This window comes from Gouania willdenowi, chromosome 2 (genome assembly GCF_900634775.1).
Source record: "Gouania willdenowi chromosome 2, fGouWil2.1, whole genome shotgun sequence".
Lineage (NCBI taxonomy): Eukaryota > Metazoa > Chordata > Actinopteri > Blenniiformes > Gobiesocidae > Gouania > Gouania willdenowi.
Window position 1 is genome coordinate 509,539 of NC_041045.1, and position 17,856 is coordinate 527,394.

The 17,856-nt window shown below is 39.2% G+C and overlaps 1 protein-coding gene across 4 annotated transcripts in view; it reads right to left on the reverse strand.

The window, feature by feature from the left end:
* The window catches only part of LOC114478621 (interphotoreceptor matrix proteoglycan 2-like), a 24,628-nt gene extending 6,804 nt beyond the window's left edge, over positions 1-17,824 (reverse strand). Inside the window, exons 1-15 of one of the 4 annotated variants that reach the window (XM_028471827.1) lie at positions 17,372-17,824; positions 17,093-17,227; positions 16,867-17,033; positions 15,278-15,306; positions 15,143-15,171; positions 12,398-14,082; positions 10,152-10,310; positions 9,437-9,495; positions 9,343-9,363; positions 7,736-7,992; positions 6,942-7,003; positions 6,665-6,869; positions 4,730-6,186; positions 4,054-4,273; positions 1,635-1,678 (exon numbers count right to left, since the gene is read on the reverse strand). In XM_028471827.1, coding sequence (XP_028327628.1) covers positions 1,650-1,678; positions 4,054-4,273; positions 4,730-6,186; positions 6,665-6,869; positions 6,942-7,003; positions 7,736-7,992; positions 9,343-9,363; positions 9,437-9,495; positions 10,152-10,310; positions 12,398-14,082; positions 15,143-15,171; positions 15,278-15,306; positions 16,867-17,033; positions 17,093-17,227; positions 17,372-17,435 — 4,578 coding nt within the window. In that variant the 5' untranslated portion in view covers positions 17,436-17,824 and the 3' untranslated portion in view covers positions 1,635-1,649. Of the gene's footprint in view, positions 1-1,634; positions 1,679-4,053; positions 4,274-4,729; positions 6,187-6,664; positions 6,870-6,941; positions 7,004-7,735; positions 7,993-9,342; positions 9,364-9,436; positions 9,496-10,151; positions 10,311-12,397; positions 14,083-15,142; positions 15,172-15,277; positions 15,307-16,866; positions 17,034-17,092; positions 17,228-17,371 lie in introns of those variants that run through there. The other 3 variants (XM_028471812.1, XM_028471818.1, XM_028471802.1) reach the window with 3 other exon arrangements.
* Between the last annotated feature and the right edge of the window lie 32 nt (positions 17,825-17,856).

Consider the following 17,856-nt stretch of genomic DNA (forward strand, 5'->3'; position numbering starts at 1 on the left):
TTTGAAAGGTTTTTTTTAAACATTTAAATATTTGTATTTATTATTTTTAGGAAACTGAAACAATTCAGAATGTGTATTTGACTGATGTGTAAGGTGATGTGGGCGTGAGCAACAGATTGGGGTCATGGGGCTGACAGCAGCTCCTCTGATTGGCTCAGACAGATTAGGAAGCTGCAGATCAGCAGGTACGGAGCCAGTGTGGAGGTGACGGTCACAGGTGGAGAATGAAACTGTCACCAACACAACAAGGCAGATGTTAAAGACAGATGTGAGTCCCAGTGAATCATGGAATTCCTCATTCTGAACAACCTTCTCCCATCTTTTTATAAGTGATCCTAAACTATCTTATATCTATTTCATTTGACCCTAAACCACTGGTTCTTCTTTGGCTGAACTTCCTCCTGTCTCTTACTTTTGAATCCAAGTTTTGCTCAGAAAACTATTTAAAAACATCTATAGATCTTAATAATGGAATGAATGAGTGATAACACACATTTGATAGAATCTCATTATGTAAATAAGTGAATGAAACAGTATTTAGTGTCTCCTGAATAGATTTATTTCTATTTCTGGTCACGTCCAACACTGATCTTTGGATTTTGATCATTTTGTGTGTGTGTTTTTTTTTGTTGTTTGTTATTTTTATTATTCAGTATATTTTTCTCTCATTTTGTGTGTTTTTGTTGTCGTTCTGTGTGTTGGTGGTAATATTTAGTGTGATTATCATTTTTAACAAAAGATAAACATTATAAATCCCCATGTTTTTAACGCTAGTTTTTCACTCTCATACCTAAACTATTTTATACATAAATTATACTATTTGATATTATCTTATCCTAAACTAACTTATCTTATGTTACCCTAGCCTGCCTTATGCTAAACCAGACGTAAGCAACTGGAGGCCCGGGGGCCACACGCGGCCCCCAAAACAAAATTGTAATTCATGAAGTTGGAAGTTACATGAAGAACAACATAACACACAAAAAACCACAGTAAAATACACAACATGTTAAGAAACGTACAAAAACAGCAAAAAGATTAAAAAACAATACAAAAATGTATTCATAAAATACACAAATTGACAAAAACAGCAACATATACAAAAGGATTGCAAAGACACACAAATGAAATTACACAAAATCATATAAATTTACACAAAATGACATAAAATTGCACAAAATGATAAATTACACAAAATGATATAAAAATACACAAAATTACATAAAATTACACAAACAAGAACAGAAAAAAATATAACAAAAACACACATAATGACTTAAAAACACAAAAAGACAACACAAATATTAACAAAAAATCTACAAAATGAATTTTAAAACACTCAAAATGTATGTTTTCAAACTTCGGATCAGATAATCTAATGCTGTTGGCCCCGCCCCCCGCTGTGATAAATGTCACCTGTCTCTGTCCTAAACTATTAAACTATCTTATGTAAAACTACCGTATCCTTCCTTGAACCACCTTGTCTCAGACGTGGTTCAGGAGGGGGGCGTGTCCTATTTTAACCTGAATAAATCCACCTCACAGACTTTCTCTGAGCTCATGGACGTGATGGTGAGTCCTGCTGCTGCTCACGTTCACCTCAGACAGATTATCCTGATTACAGACTTCAGGGCCAGTAGAGGTCTCTGTTAATCAACACACTGTGTACACATCAAAGCTGTGCGCGCACACACACACACACACACACACACACACACACACACACACACACACACACACACACACACACACAGACACAGACACAGACACAGACCAGGGTCAGCTGAGGAGCAGTTAGAAAATAACACAGATCACTTCTGTCTGTTTCACTTTAAACCACAGACTTAAGCTGTGGTCAGAGTCAGTAGGTGCAGTGGATGAAACCAGCGCCAAAAACATCACAGAAGAAAAAGGGCCTTGATCAGTGTTTCTGAAATCGAGGGGTACACAATGGCACTACAGGGGGTACTTGAATGAAAGTATTAAAGGAGACATATCATGCTTTTAAATCCTTCCTTTTTACATATAAATCATACAGTTGTGGTCTATATAAAGCAGAACTGCAATGCTTGGGTCTGAATTCCTCATTATTATAGCTCCACCCCTTTTCTGATGTGCTTCTGAGAACAACTCGTTTTGGTGCTGTCTCTTTAAATGCAAATGAGACACTTCATACCCCGCCCCCTCTCCAGGTTGCAGAGGTGACACTCGGTTCAACTCCACCCTGTTCGGCCATTTTTGTAGTTTGATAGAAAAGATACGATTATGTAGCGACGCATAAACTTTTTATTCATACGTTATTTACAAAATGTCAACAACGGAAGACTTGAAAATGAAGATGATGAACCTGCAGAACAACGTCTTCATATGGATGTTAACAAGTGGTCGGTAAGCTGTAAATAACGCTAAAAAGTGTGATGATAAGACGTCCCTGTCATTGTTTTGTTAGCATTAGCAGTTGCACCGTCTTCATATGTTAGCGCTGTGTGCTCGTTTTAGATCCTTGATGATATGGCCTACGTGATTTAATTTAAGTCTAAAGTTTTCATTAGTCATTTCATTTTGACGTTTTTGTCTTTGAAAAGACTGTATTAAAATGCATTTCGTGATGTTAGCTTGATGCTAGCGTCATCATTGAAGTGCTTCACACACACAGAAATGACCTTATCCACAGATGTGGTACATTTCTATAAAAAATAAAACTCAACCAGACACTTTGAAAAGGTTCTGATGCTGGGAGACGGTGTAATGAAGCGTGTGGGTTACTACATCCAACAACCCAACATTTTCTCGTAACTTCTGCATCCTGGAGCTTGGACTACAAAATAAAAGCCAGAAATAAAAATGGCGGATTGTTCGAAGTGTTGGACCTGGAGTCAATGTCTTAATTTGGCAGTTCTGCTGCAAATACTGTGACGTGATTGTTCAAAAAACGTAATAGAGAATAGAAAAATCTAAACAGATTGAAAAATATGACCAAAACAGAATATAAAGATATCTACGGAGCATCTGAAGAGATTAATTTGAACTTTTCTGTACTTCTAAACACTCTAAATATACAACAAAATGCATTTAAGGGCTAAAAAAGTGGATTTAACATGATTTGTCATAATGTCATAATGTGCGTCTTTAGTTAAAAATGATAATATAACAAATATTACCAGAAACTCACAAAAGGTCAATAAAAACAAACAAGAGAATAATAAACTGAATAATAAAGATAACACACAAACAACAACAAAATACACAAAAGAACACCAAAAACGCTGAAAATGATGATAGAAATGATCTTGATTAGAACATGAACTGAAAATACAAGAGTCAGTGATGGAAACTATGGAATTAAATCCATTCAGAAAGCAATAAATACTGTTTCATTCACATATTTACTAAATGAGATTCTTTAAAATGTGTGTTTATTCATCATTATGATTTATAGCATTTTTTCTCAGAATTCAGGGCAAAAATGTTGTCGTCAGACAAAGGAGGAACTAGAAGAAGTAGTTTGAGAACCACTGATCTAGATAAACCATTACCAAAACACACAGAACGTCAAAATGATCAACCAATAACTTTTTACCAACGACCTAAAAACCACTGTGCTGTGGTATACGAACCCTGTTGTGAGACATCAAGAAGAATACCGTTGAAAAGAACTGCTCAAATTTACTTGGTTGGTCCAAAACATGAGAATTTAGCCAATTCTGTCAAACCTTCAGCATTCTTGGACACAGTAATTCAAAGAGTCCTCCAAGCCAATAGGTGGCAGTACGTACCAAAACAAGACCCTAATATCTTGAAATAGTTTGGCAATGATAAGAGAGACATTCTTTTTGTATAGAAGGTGTGTTGTGGCTCAAGAACTCTGAAAAACAACTGATCTGAGGAACATCTAATCACTGATCTAAAAATGATCTGCATTGTCAGATGGAAACATGAGAGAGGGAAGCCTGAGATGTTTTCCTCACTAAAGCTAGACACTCTTCACTCTGAGGTCCTACAAATGTCTAGAGACTTCATTAAAAACAAGGAGAACCTTTGAACAAGCATTACCTGACTCAACGTCCAGAGAATACTTGTCGATTGCCAGGTTCATGGTTCGGTAAGCGTTGTTGGCGAAATCCTCCAGGATCAGATAGATGACGTTAGTGACTTCCCTGGGAACCGGCTTACCAAACCTCATCCTGCTGTTCACCACGATGCTGCCGTTCCTGAAGTTGAGGATCTCCAGGTTCTGGAAGTTGTTGAGGTTGGACTGCAGGTGAGGGACAAGCTGTGGGACGAAAAACAGTTTTAATCAGTTCCAAACTGAAGAATTTCACAATTAATGATTTATATTATTTTCTATAACTTTGTCTAAACCTGATTGTCTTTGAATTATTTCATATCAATGGAGAAAAGAGCTCAGATTCATAATAATTTAACTAGATATGGATTATTTCACACACATTTTAAAGGTTTCCAGTGCAGAGAATATTACAGAGAATCAGTTTAAGTTTGTAAACAAACAAACAAACAAAAAACTAAATAAAAATAAATGGTTCTAATCAATGCACCAGGGGGCGCTAGCACCAATGATATTAGCCACTACTATAGTTTTAGACTCTATCATAGATCATATATAATAGTAGAAGTTTAATCAGGTTATTTTATTTAAAAGTCATTAAACTGTTGAGTTTGTGAGAAACGTCCGTCAATTCCATCTGTAAATAAAGCTCGGCCTGCTCACCAGCTGCAGGAAGCGCTGCTCCAGAGCTTTGTACTCAGGTGAGCTCTTGTTGAAGAGATCCATGGAGAACACCATGTTGGTCACCCTCAGACTGAAGAAAACCGTCAGGTCTCGTTTGGGCTGTAGCGGACCAGGCAGGAAGTCCACATCTGATCCCTGAGCACTGCTGGAGTACCCGCTGCTCTCTCCTTCATCCTCAGGAACGATGTCGAAGCTGACATCAACGCTCGGCACATCGGTCAAGTCAAAGGTGTGGAGGACGTGGTTGACCTTCACTGGTGGCGTCTCAGTGCTTTCATCTCCGTCTGTTGGACCTGATGTAGTCCTTAACCCTTCAGTATCGTTTACAACCACCACAGCCGGAGGACTCACTGGAAGCTCCGTGACCTCCTCGTGGCTCGACTGTTCTTGGTGAACCAAGTCTTCGTCCTCCAGCTCTGAGTCAGACACTCGTGTGAAGGGCGAGTCTCTCTCTGGGGAGAGAGCGATGCTGTCCATGTGTTCTCGACTCGCTGATGGAGTCAGAGCAGGAGGAAGGCTCGTTGTAGAGACAACAATGACTTCATCCACCATCAGGTCTGAGTCCAGGACTACTGAAGGTGTCACTGTGAGAGAAACAGTAACACCAATGTCCTGCTCCTCCAAGACCTCCAACTCTCTCCACTCTTCCACCTCAGGAACAAGCGGAGGCATTTCAGTCATGACCTCATCATGGTCCGACACCTCTGTTGATGTAACAGCTTCTCTGTCACTGACTGGTTGGACTTCAATGAAAATGGCTGAACCTTCGGTTGAGGGTGTTTCAGGGACTTCAGGAGCTAAGGCAACCACTTGGAACATTGTTGCATCTGTCACCAGCACAGTTTCTTCTTCTGTGGTCGGTTCATGATGCACTAAGACTGATTGAGTCCATCCTGCTAAAACAGCAGCCTGTCCACTCCAGGTTTCAGGTTCAGAATAACCTGAGACTGCTGCAGAGTCCGCTGGGGACTCAGTCGGGAGAGAGTCATCGTAGATGCCTGAAGCTTCCATTGAACTTTCAGAAAAGTGAACCACAAGTGAGGCCTCTTCATCTGAGGGCTCCCCAATGTGTCCATCTGGAGGTGGTTCCTGAAGATCAGGAGCTGCTGTTGTTGTTTCTTCAAACTCATTATCCATCAAACTCAAGTCATCCTTCTCCGATGGCTCAGCAGGGTCTTCTTCTACCTCTAGGTCAGGAGGTGGAAACACCTCCAGGCCTCCATCTGGGTACACCAGCATCCCAGCAGATGTCTCAGAACTCTCCCAGGACCAAAACTTCTCCTCTGAACCGTCTCCAGAGAAACCAGAGCCTGACCCATCATCCACCAACACATCAGCGTTTATCTTCTGAATGTCCACCTTTTGAAAGGGTTTCTCCCCAAATCCTGAGGCGTTACTGAGCAGGAAGCCTTCGTCCTGGAGGTTCTCCTTATCTGCTGAGAACACAAAGCATTCCTTTACAAACATTAGCTCAGACCATCTATAAGGGGGATTAAAGGGGAGAGATTTTTGGGTCCATCCATAAAGTCAGTAAAATGATGGTCTATTGTTTATTTATTCATCTGAATAATATCCACTGTTATCCAGGAACGTTTATTATTATTATTATAATCATCTTAAAGATGGAAATCCTGGTTTTAATCACTAATAAAATGGTTCAAAGTGACCAAAAATGGTGGAAAAGGAGGTAAAATGGGATTTTAAAAACCATAGAAATTGATTAAAAGTAGAAAATTAGAGTGAATAAAAACAGACAGAAAAAGTAGTAAAAAGTGGTTCAAAATATTGGAACAATTAGTTTAAACTGGTAAATAATGTGAGAAATTATGAATGTGGTTAAATTGGCAAAAATAATCATGAAATATGGTGAAAAGTGTTCATTATCACTATTATCACTATTCATGGGGTACTCACTGTTGAGCGTGTCAGATTGGAGGTCAACAGTGTCCACAGCGACGGCCTCATCAAACAGAAACACATCGTTCTCGCTCAGCGCTCCTTTCCACTGGTCCAAATGGTCCAAGGGGAAGTTCTCCTTGTTGGAGAAGACCTGAGCTCCTCCGGTGTCCGGCTCATGGCTGGGAGCGTCGGGGGGCTTCTCCGCAGCGAGGACATTGTCCTGGACAGCAGGTGGTCATTAGATCAGGAGACGAGGATTCAAAGAACAGCCGCGGTTCATCGTCACACTCACCACGTTATCGTAGGCGTCGCCGGATCGGCTCGTTGGCTTCACCGACGGCAACACGTTGTCATCTACAGAGAGAAATTAATCAAGGTCTTTACAGCTTTAGTCGAATTAAATTTAAACTTTTTATTGCCATTTAAAATTAAACTGAAAATTAACTTCACAGTAAACATTTAGAAAAGTTTAATTATGTTCCAATGACCAAAATAAAAAGCCTAAATATTTGGTAAATCAATTTATATTTATGACATTTATCCATACGCCCCATTATGAGTGATCTTTACATTTAATATAGCATTTGTGTTATTTATTTTCTGGAATAGGTTTATTTTGGATAATGAGGCATAATAAGGCACTATTGACACATTTATACAATTATTATGATGAATGGATGATCCAGCAGTCATTTGTAATTTGTGTTTTATTCTGTTCTTCCGGAAAACAACAAAATAATTCATATTTTCTGTTATTATTGGTGTTTTTTGATGGAAACCAGAAACAATGATAACATAAAACCATCAAACCCAACATAAAAAAATTAATATCTTTCTGTCCCCGATCTAAATTTGTTCCTATACCAAAAAAAAGATAACTAGGCAAAATATTAGCCATTTGTATCATTGTTTCTAACAAACAAAAACACTCAACAACAGCATACAAACTGCAGGTTCTATTTTGTTACGGTAAAAAGGTTTAGTGAGAACGTATCTAGGATTTGTTTTAAAGATGAAAATTTAGTTTCTTTCTTGGTTATTGCCCCTCGAGGTTTACGGCATCAGTTGCGATATGTCGTAAACTACCGTTCTCCTGCGTGGGCTCAGTGTCGGCGTTTGAGGAGATGCTGCTGTTGGACAGGAAGCCGTCCCTGTGAAGAGCCTCGGTGATGTAGTTCCTGAAGTCGGTGATGGTGTAAACCACCGTGGGTTGCTCGGCGGCTCCGGGGAAGGTCTTCTCCACCTGGTTGTTCTGCAGGGAGATGAAGTCCATGGTGTCGTTGGTGATCCCTCCTCCGTCCACCTCCACAGTGATGGAGTACAGAACCAGAACCACCAGACCTCTGACGGGCCAGACACAGAAACACTATGAAAGTCAACACTTTGGTAGTTGGTCCGGAATAAAAGTCTCTTAACCTCTCAAGCTCCAGCCACTTTTCACCAAAAAACACAAACCCATAACAAATGTTTTTCTAATATTCTACATGACCTACAGTATACGGCTATTTTTTGTTCAGACTGAAGTAGGACCCTTAGTGATTACAGATGATTTTGGAAATATATGATACTAAGTGACAATAAATCACGTTTTAAATACAGAAATCTGTAGTCCGAGATTTACATCAAATATATAAAGCCAATTCTCATTATCAAAGGCTATAAAAACAGAAATAATTGAACTAATGTATGGACATCAACTGCAGCAAGTTTGGTGATAATAATAAACATTAGGCTAAAGATACACAAAAGTTCAGATTGAATCCCATTTTGCCAGAACTGTGCCAAAGTTTTCCACAAGTGTGTAACTGTAATTTGTCAGTCAAATTAATTCCAATCATTGTTAGTCTTATGTTTGACCACTAGGTGTTGTAATATGGCTGGAAATAAACATATTACATTTTATCCAGGTTTCTGCTGTGCCATGCGTAATGCTCATTTTGGTTCCACCCTTTGATGCTGTTACGCACGTGTCTAGTTCAGCAATGCTTTGACCAATCAGAATGATTGACACAGCGTTGTAAAGATCAGAGCCTGTAGAAATTGGTGATATCAAATACTATGGGAGTGGCTTTAGTCCTGGCCAATCAGAGCTGGGTAAAGGAGGGATCGGCCTTTATGCACAAGCACTAAGCACTCATTGGACAAATTTCTCGACTGAGAAGTGATCAGATGTGTGTAATTGTAGTATTTATCTGACGACACATTTTTGATTTACCAAAATATAGATTTTTATGCACATTGAAGCAACTTTTGATAAAAACAACAAAGATAAGACACTATATGTCATCATTGCTGACTTTTTCCACTGTGTATTTTCTGATTTTGTGGTGTTGTTTTGGTACGTAACATACCTGACCTGTATATCAGTGGATTCAGCTCAGCCTGGAGTTTAATGTAGACTCTTGTTATATAGATCTGTGTTTATTTTGTGACTCACAGCAGTGGAAAAAGGTCCAGTTTGTGGAGTTGATAATGTCCTGGTGTGTGTGGTGTGAATGTGGGTTAGCTACAGTTTTAGCTTCTATAGTTTGTTAGGATTACAGATAGATATAGAATGTGTGATTTCTTTCATCATTTACAATATTTAGACCCGTCAGAGTCACAGTGGCTGGAGCTGCCCCCGCCGGTGGGTCCGTTGGGGTTGAAGAGGTTATAAAGTCAGACAGTTCACTGAGATCAGCAGAAAGACTCACCTCTCCAAGTCCTTCTGAGGCCTGAGTTACACAGAGAGAAAGGAAAGCAATCACCACTGAGTCAGACTGTCAGACACATTAAAGATGACCAGACCTGAACTCCTGGATGTGGACACTCTTGAAGCCCGGGAGCTTCTCGAAGGCTTCTTCAATCTGTGGGTGAAAAACATCCAGACTTTTAAAAAGCAGCCACAGCTCAGGAAGTCCAGACACGTTCAAACTCTATCAGTGACCAGGAACTGATGGATCATCTTGAATATGGAGAAACATTTAGGAAACGAACTTCAGTAAGCTACAGACTGAGTCTGAGACCATGAGAAGATTCAACTGTAGGATCAGGAGAAGATCCATTTCATGTCCAAATGATCTTTATTAATAGTCGTTTATTACATGTTTCATAATCATTTATCTGGTGCAGTGCTTCTCAAACATTTTTGGCTCTCGTCCCCCTTTCTCTTATTTCTGAATCCAAGTCCCACCTTTATGTCCGACAACAACATTTGCTCAGAATTCTATAAACATCTATAGATCATAATAAAGCAATAAATGAGTGATGTAATATGATGTAAATATGTTTTTTAAACATGGTTTGTTGCTAAATGTTGCGAAAAACGTTGCCATTCATTTTAGCGTAATTGGCGCCCGTCACGTGCTGTTTTTTTCAATTTCATCAAACGTACCCCAGTTTGAGAAACACTGCTCTATTAGAACAGATACTAACAGGACAAATGTTTCTCATCTATTATCTTTACATCTAACTGTACATTTAGTTTACTTCTCAATGTTCAGGGTTTAGAACACAAACTGACCCTGCGGGTGAACTTGCGGGCGAGCAGCCGGTAGTCGGAGCTGCTGGGGTCTCTGAGGGCGTCTCTGTAGGTTTCTGCTCTCAGACGAAGACTCAGATCCACTTCCTGGTCCCTCAGGGGCCTCAGAGGCCTCAGCATGGTGTCGATCTCATTCCCAATCTGTGAGGAGGTTCAGTCACATACTTTAAACCTCTTTGTTTTTGCTCCAATCATTGACTAAGATGTAAAATAATCTAAATATAATAGAGCACTAAATATGATGGTTAGCATGTGCAATGTTTGTAGCGCAAAGACAGAGTTTTTGGTTCAATCTTTAACCTTTGGGGACCAAACGTGTACGTGTTTTAAACTCAGTATCTCATTACATTTAAAGCCTAATTATATGAACTTTGGTCAGGAGTTTTCTTTTATTGTCATGTTCATAATTCCATTATCACTTTTATTGCAACACGTATAGAACAGAAGATATGAAATATACCAACACTCTTTGAGTTCTGGACCCATTGACTCCCATTATAACCACATATTTTAAATATACTGTACATATGCATATAAAAGTGGTTTTCCCCAAAATACCTAATAAATCTAAGCCTCAACCTTCAAAATACAAGGAAAACAGAAAAATACATATTTGGTGTTTTTCTCATTGACAAAAAAATGTGTTTTTATGACAGAAAGGGCATAAAAACATAAAATATTAAAGAAATATAATGAAAACTTTATATCTATAGTTACGTCTGGAGTTGTTGAAAAGTTGAAAAAGTGGGAAAAAATATTTATATATGACATTTTTATGACAGTATTTTGTAGGGTACCGTTTTGGTACCTAAGCTCAAAGAGGGGTGCCCCGAGGGTTACAGTAATAGGGCGTCATTGAAATTCAAATGTATAACTGCAAACCATGCACAGTATCTGAGGGAGTGAAGAAGTGCACGTTGGTTAGGCATCATCATTAATAATAAGAATAGAGTGTTTACAGTATGTGGTGATGTATATTTTCAAATATTCCCACACTGCAGACATCTATGATGCTGCTAACCACATCTCAGTTATAGATCCAGCACGTCGAGTTCAATTATTCGCTGATATGAAAAGATTGCATATGGATTGATTGTTACAATTACTAATATCTGAAATTTCAACAAATTCAACACAAATATAATCATAAAAAATTCATAATGTCCTCAATAAAGTATTTCTCTACACTGTATATATATATATATACATATATATATATATTAAGGGTGTAAAAAAAATTATTTTGTGATATATCACAATATTTCACTGCACGATTATCGTATTGATCCAAAAAATGTCCAAATCAATTTTTTTAAGTATATTTTTTTCACAAAAAATAAATAAATTAAAAAAAAAACATTTAATTGCGCTAACGTGCATAATTTTTTTTTTTTTTTTTAAGAATTTTAGAACTTAACAGAATCAGAATCTGTAATTTGACAGTTTGATAAAGATTCCACTTGTTTTTGATATTTGTACTTGAATTACAATTAATTACCATTTACTTGTTCTCGCAAGTTTAAAAAAAAAAGAAAGAAATTACATTTTGTACCATTTTGTAGTTAAAGGTAAAATGTCTAAATATTGATGTACATTGTATTGTTTAGTATCAGCATATATTATATGGTAACATGGGCGAATCGTATCATTAGATTCATGCACACCCCTAATATGAATACATATGTATATGTTGTAGTGTATTAATTACTACTTTTGCTATTAGATTATTTATATATCTCAGTTATCAAGGAAATCATAGGTTTGGGTAAATTCTTCCATTTCTACTAAAATGAAAAAGTTGCAGCTTTCCAGCAAAATCTGAATTATTGTTTTAGAATTTTGTTAAATCTGCTGGAACAAAATGTCGTTTATCAAATAAAGACATAGTTTAGGAGGCGTAGATCAATAAATCCAATAAAAAAAGTTTCGTTTCATCTCATACTCCGTTTGTTGATTTTTTCATGCATTGCATTGTGGGATCTGGAGTCCCGTAGATGGACGTAAAGACGTGTTTTTAACGGAGGACCAACGAGGGCAAAATCCATGGACTTTGAAACTGAAAATCCTAGACTTTACACATAGATACTGACAAGACCACCTAAGACAAAGAAAAGCTGAAGAGATCAAAAAGCAGACTGGGGTTTGAACCAATGACCCACTGCACAAAAGACCAAAGCCAAGTACTACAGATATACTGTGGGTGTCCTAACCCACCAATCAGAACTTACCAAACTCTCCTCCTCATTCTTCAAACCAAAGCCGTTGTTTTCCAGCAGCTCGTCGACCCGCGGCGGTAACGTGAGGTCTGGGAAGTTTCCGTTGTTGATTTCCACTTGGAACTTGCTGGTGACCTCCATGGAGGAACCAGGAACTGGTTCTGTGGTTCCTTCTTCAGGAGATGGGCTTGGACTGGATTCATCACCATCTGAAGTTTCGCTCTCCAATGAAGCCTCGTGTGCCACCTCAGGTTCTTCTGTTGGCGCTGCTTCAGATGGTTCTTCCTCTTTAACAAGGTCCGGGAACAATGTTTCAGGGTCTTCAGGAACCAGAACAACCACAGCAGGGATCTCCTGGTCTGCGTTGTGTCCTGGTTTGGGTTTTTCTGAAGCAGTTTCTGAGATTTGATCCTCAGAAGTTGAGCTGAGATGTGGCTTTTCTTCTTCAGGTGGTTGCACAGATGCTGCTGAGCTTTCAGGGTTTGGTTCTGCTACAAGTGTTTCTTCTGGTGTAGTTGGTTGGAGTTTTTCAGGTTCTCCTGTAGGTTCTTTAACAGTGTGGATATCTAAAGTTTCAGGTACTTCAGTGGTTTCTTCTTTAGGTTCCAGTTCTTGTAAAGTTTCTTCTCTGGTTTCTGGTTCCTCTTTCTCCAGAGGATCTTGTTCAGGTTCTTTAGGTCCTTTCTTCTCAGCTTCATCCATTTCTTCTGTTGGTCCAGTTTGTTTTGTAACAGTTGTAGTCTTTTCCTCAGGACCTTCAACATCTCTGATGATTGCTCTTTCGTCTGCTGTTTCACTTTGGATGAGCAGATGTTTAACATCAGCTTCAGGGGTCACTTCTTCTGAAAGGTTCTCCTCAGGTTCTTCAAGGTAAACTTCCTCTGCTCTGACCTCCTCACCAGGTTGTTCAGAAGACTCTGGTACCTTCTCTTCTTCTGGAGGTTCATCTCCATCACCGTCAGGTTTTAATCTTAGCTCCGTGTCAGGATTTCTTATATCAGTCACAGATGGATCTTCTGAGTAATTGTGTACAATAAGTTCTGGTTCTGCAGTTTCATGGACAACATCTTCTTCCTTTGTTGAGTCTGTGGTCAGAGGAACGTTGAGGGTTTCAGGTACATTCCTCCCATCAATGGCAGCAGTGTGTGGTAGATGTTCTTCAGGAGGTTCAGGTTCCTCAGAAACAGAGGAAGAAGAAGGTGGAAATGATTCAGACTCTGAGACATCAGAGACACCAACGAGCAGCTCGTCTTCAGTGCTCTCCATTAGATCTTCACTTTTCGATAATGGTGGTTCCTCCTGATTCGGTTCCTCAACAGCGATCTTCTCTGTAAACGGTTTTACTGAAGGAACCTCAGCTTCATAAGTCTCTGGCGGATGATCTTCATGATGAGGGTTGATTTCTGACTTATGAGTGAGCAGATCTTCAGCTAAGATCTTGGCAGTATTGTCCTTGTCTGGATCCACCTGAAAGGATTTCTCCAATGGTTTTGGTGTCACAGAGTTCACAAACCGATCCAGGTCTGAAAAGTCCAAATCGGTGAAGAACTCGATTGGACCTTTTGGTGTGTCCAATGTTTCTGTCTCTGGAGGAGAAGCTTCAGATCCAGGCGATATTGGACTAAAAGTGGAGGCCACCGAGATCTGAGGATCATCCAGAGTGTTGGTCTCTGATTGGTCAACCAGTGGACCTCCTGCTGAGAGAGAAGAGGAAACATCTAAGCCTCATCATTAGACCTTTGACACGACAAAGACAAATCAGACAGAATCAGGATCAGACAGAGCTGAGACTTTCAACATGGCTGCTGCTTGGTTCAAAGGTGTGCAATGTCAGATTTGTTTGGACTGCAATGATACGTTCATAAATTATTTCATAAAATTGTCCACCGGGAGCTTTGCAGAACAGCTCAATGTTGACAGGTAGTCATGGTAACTCAGGATAAGTTGGAATCTACAGGAGTGACTACACATAGGGCTTTTAAAAACGACTAAAGTGAGTCTAATATCCTGAAAAACACCCCCTAAATATTGACCAGCAGGCGTCCTCAGCGAGCAACGTTTGTAACTAAGGTGAGTAATAATAAGAATAAAAATAAATAAAATAAAAATAGGCTTTCACTATATATATATATATATATATATATGCCAACAAAAAACCCAAAAAAATAGAAAAGAATAAAAATTTTAAAAACTATTAGTGAAGTTATTGTGAGACGTAATGGCCTCTTTTAACGGCAAAATAAAGAAAATAAAAAAAACAATTTGTAGTTGTAACTCTCTCTCAGCACGCTGCAGATGTATGCTAGCCTATATTACAGCGCTAAATATATACATACTGCACTAGTTATTGAAAATACAAGGAAATTTTAGAATCAAATCTATTCTGGAGGCACTTAACACTGTTTTATTCACTTATTTATAAAATGTGATTCTTTAAAATGTGTGTTTTCACTCATTCATGCCATCATTATGATCTATAGATGTTTGTTTGTAGAATTCTGAGCAAAATGTGGTCGTTGGACATCAGGAGAGACTAGATCCAGTGCTTTAGATAAAAGTAAACAATGAGTGTGAATGTGCTGCTCAGAGCCAGGTGAAGTGGAGCTTAAGGAACCCTGAGGACAGGGTGTAACCTTTGACCCTGAGCAGCTCAGGCTTCATTGACTGTAAAGAGGATTAAAAAACTATTCTGGGATGTCAGTGAGTGATGGGAAGTTATCACACCTTCCAATGACAGCAGAACAACCAGAAGCTCACCTGTCTGTGTGTCTGAGGTCGTTTCTGACCTAATTAACATAAACAGGAAAACCTTCATTAAAAACAGCCTGTTCACAAAAATAAACCTTCAAAGCACAATAAGACTCTCAAAATGTGTGTTCATTGTTGGTTCACCTGTTGATGGCGGCCGACATGGCGTATCTCTGTAATAACAAACAAGAAGTGAGTAGAGTGGGAGGGGCGGGGCTTAAGAGAAAGCCTGTTATTGACTAATATAATAAATAAATAGGACAAAAAGGATACATTCATTTTAGTGTGTGTGTGTGTGTGTGTGTGTGTGTGTGTTTGTGATTATTTTGTAGATATTCTATGATGGATCTTTTTCACATGTGAGCTGAATTTCACCAACCAGTAGAATTAAAGTATATTAAAATGTTATTTTATCTTAATTCTGTCTTATTTTGAACCAAAACCACAATAACTAAAGTTTAAAATGTACAAAGAAATAATGTTGAAGTTCATAATTAGGATTATTTTTATCACATAAAAGTGTGTCTGGAGTTTAGTGAATATCACAATAAATATTAATATCACTTAATATTACCGTCAGTAATATTACAACACAATGTTACATAATGTAAGCTTCTATGGTAACCAAGTGTTAGGCTGGGATCTATGTTTCCATAGTAACCTGGTTGACGGGCTGTCAACGACATCCATGGTAATCAGAACAAACACAGGCTCACCTTGTGTTTCCATGCTAACCAGGAGAAACACAGGCTGATCTTGTGTTTCCATGGTAATCAGAACAAACACAGGCGGATCTTATGTTTCCATGGTAACCAGGAGAAACACAGGCTGTCGTTGCGTGTTTCCACGGTAACAGGACAAATACAGGTTGTCACCTTGTGTTTCCATGGTACCCAGGACTAAATACAAATTATTATCATGTGTTTCCATGGTAACCAGGAGAAACACCAGCTGTCATTGTGTGTTTCCATGGTAGCCAGGAGAAACACAGGCTGATCTTGTGTTTCCATGGTAATCAGAACAAACACAGGCGGATCTTATGTTTCCATGGTAACCAGGAGAAACACAGGCTGTCGTTGCGTGTTTCCACGGTAACAGGACAAATACAGGTTGTCACCTTGTGTTTCCATGGTACCCAGGACTAAATACAAATTATTATCATGTGTTTCCATGGTAACCAGGAGAAACACCAGCTGTCATTGTGTGTTTCCATGGTAGCCAGGAGAAACACAGGCGGATCTTGTGTTTCCATGGTAACCAGGGGAAACACAGGCTGTCGTTGCGTGTTTCCACGGTAACAGGACAAATACAGGTTGTCATCTTGTGTTTCCATGGTACCCAGGACTAAATACAAATTATTATCATGTGTTTCCATGGTAACCAGGAGAAACACAGGCTCATCTTGTGTTTCCATGGTAACCAGGAGAAACACAGGCTGTCGTTGCGTGTTTCCACGGTAACAGGACAAACACAGGGTATCATCATGAGTTTCCATGGTAATACGCACAAACACAGGCAGATCTTGTGTTTCCATGGTAACCAGGAAAAACACAGGCTGTCTTTATGGTATTCACCTGAAAGACAATCATCATAGTCATCAGGTGATTGGCTATTGACTGTTTCTATGGTAACCAGGCAACAGAAATGCTGTCATCCTCATTTCCACGGTAACCAGAGAAAAGGCTGTGACTATAATGTTTTCGTGCTAAAATGCTGTGATTCGTTAGACTCACACTTTGCACCAGGCGAGCGTGCTCCTCTGATTGGCTGAAGGAGCGGCCAATGTCTCCCACGGTAACGGAACCATCAACGCAGCGACTGACCCAGTCCTTATACTGGTTTCTGTCTGGGAGGCGATCCAGGAACACCTTAAAGGCCTCCCACACTGTCTCCTGACACACTGACACACACAAAACATATTATAGGGACACGCAGGCACACACACACGCACACACACACCTCTCAGGTGAAAGTATCTCAGGTGATTGTTGTAGATCTGTTCATGTGTCTCCTGTCCACACAGTGTCACCCCACTGGCCAATAGGACGTTCCTCCTGCGACGACCATGTGCTGAGTCTGCCGTCACATGATTACCTAAAAACAAATAATAATAGTAATAATGAAAAATCAATCAATCAAGAGGAAAAACCACAGGTGCAACTTTCTGTAACCACATGCGTCATAAACCTTCCTTATTGTCATAATAGATGAAAAATAAAAGTCAGATGGATGTTTTACCCGTCTCCATGGATACGTGCAGCAGCAGTAAAGTCCACAGCAGAGTCCTCCTGATGGTGTCCATGTCTTGTCCTGCTCCGTCCTTCCTCTGAGCAGCAGCAGATGGAAGACGGGAGGATTTTTTTTCACTTTAATCCCGTTCGTTAATCTGACGTCGGAGTCAAACTGAGCGTCAGAGGCTCTGCAGCAGGTGAGGGACGAGGTTTGGTACTCACAGGTTAGACACACACACACACACAGCAGTAGTGATACAGTACGAAGCAGCATCATGCACATATTTCACATTCATATTTTACTTCATACTCTTTCAGTTCCTGACACGCAGACCAATCGTTAAAAATTCAAAAAATATATTATAATTTGCCCTGGAGAAATATTTCTCATTAAATTATTTCAGATAATTTAACCGAACGTTTAAAATGAAAAAGTGTAAAACTTTTGTCTGTGTGTGTGTGCGCGCTGTGGAGTCTCACAGACTAATTCAA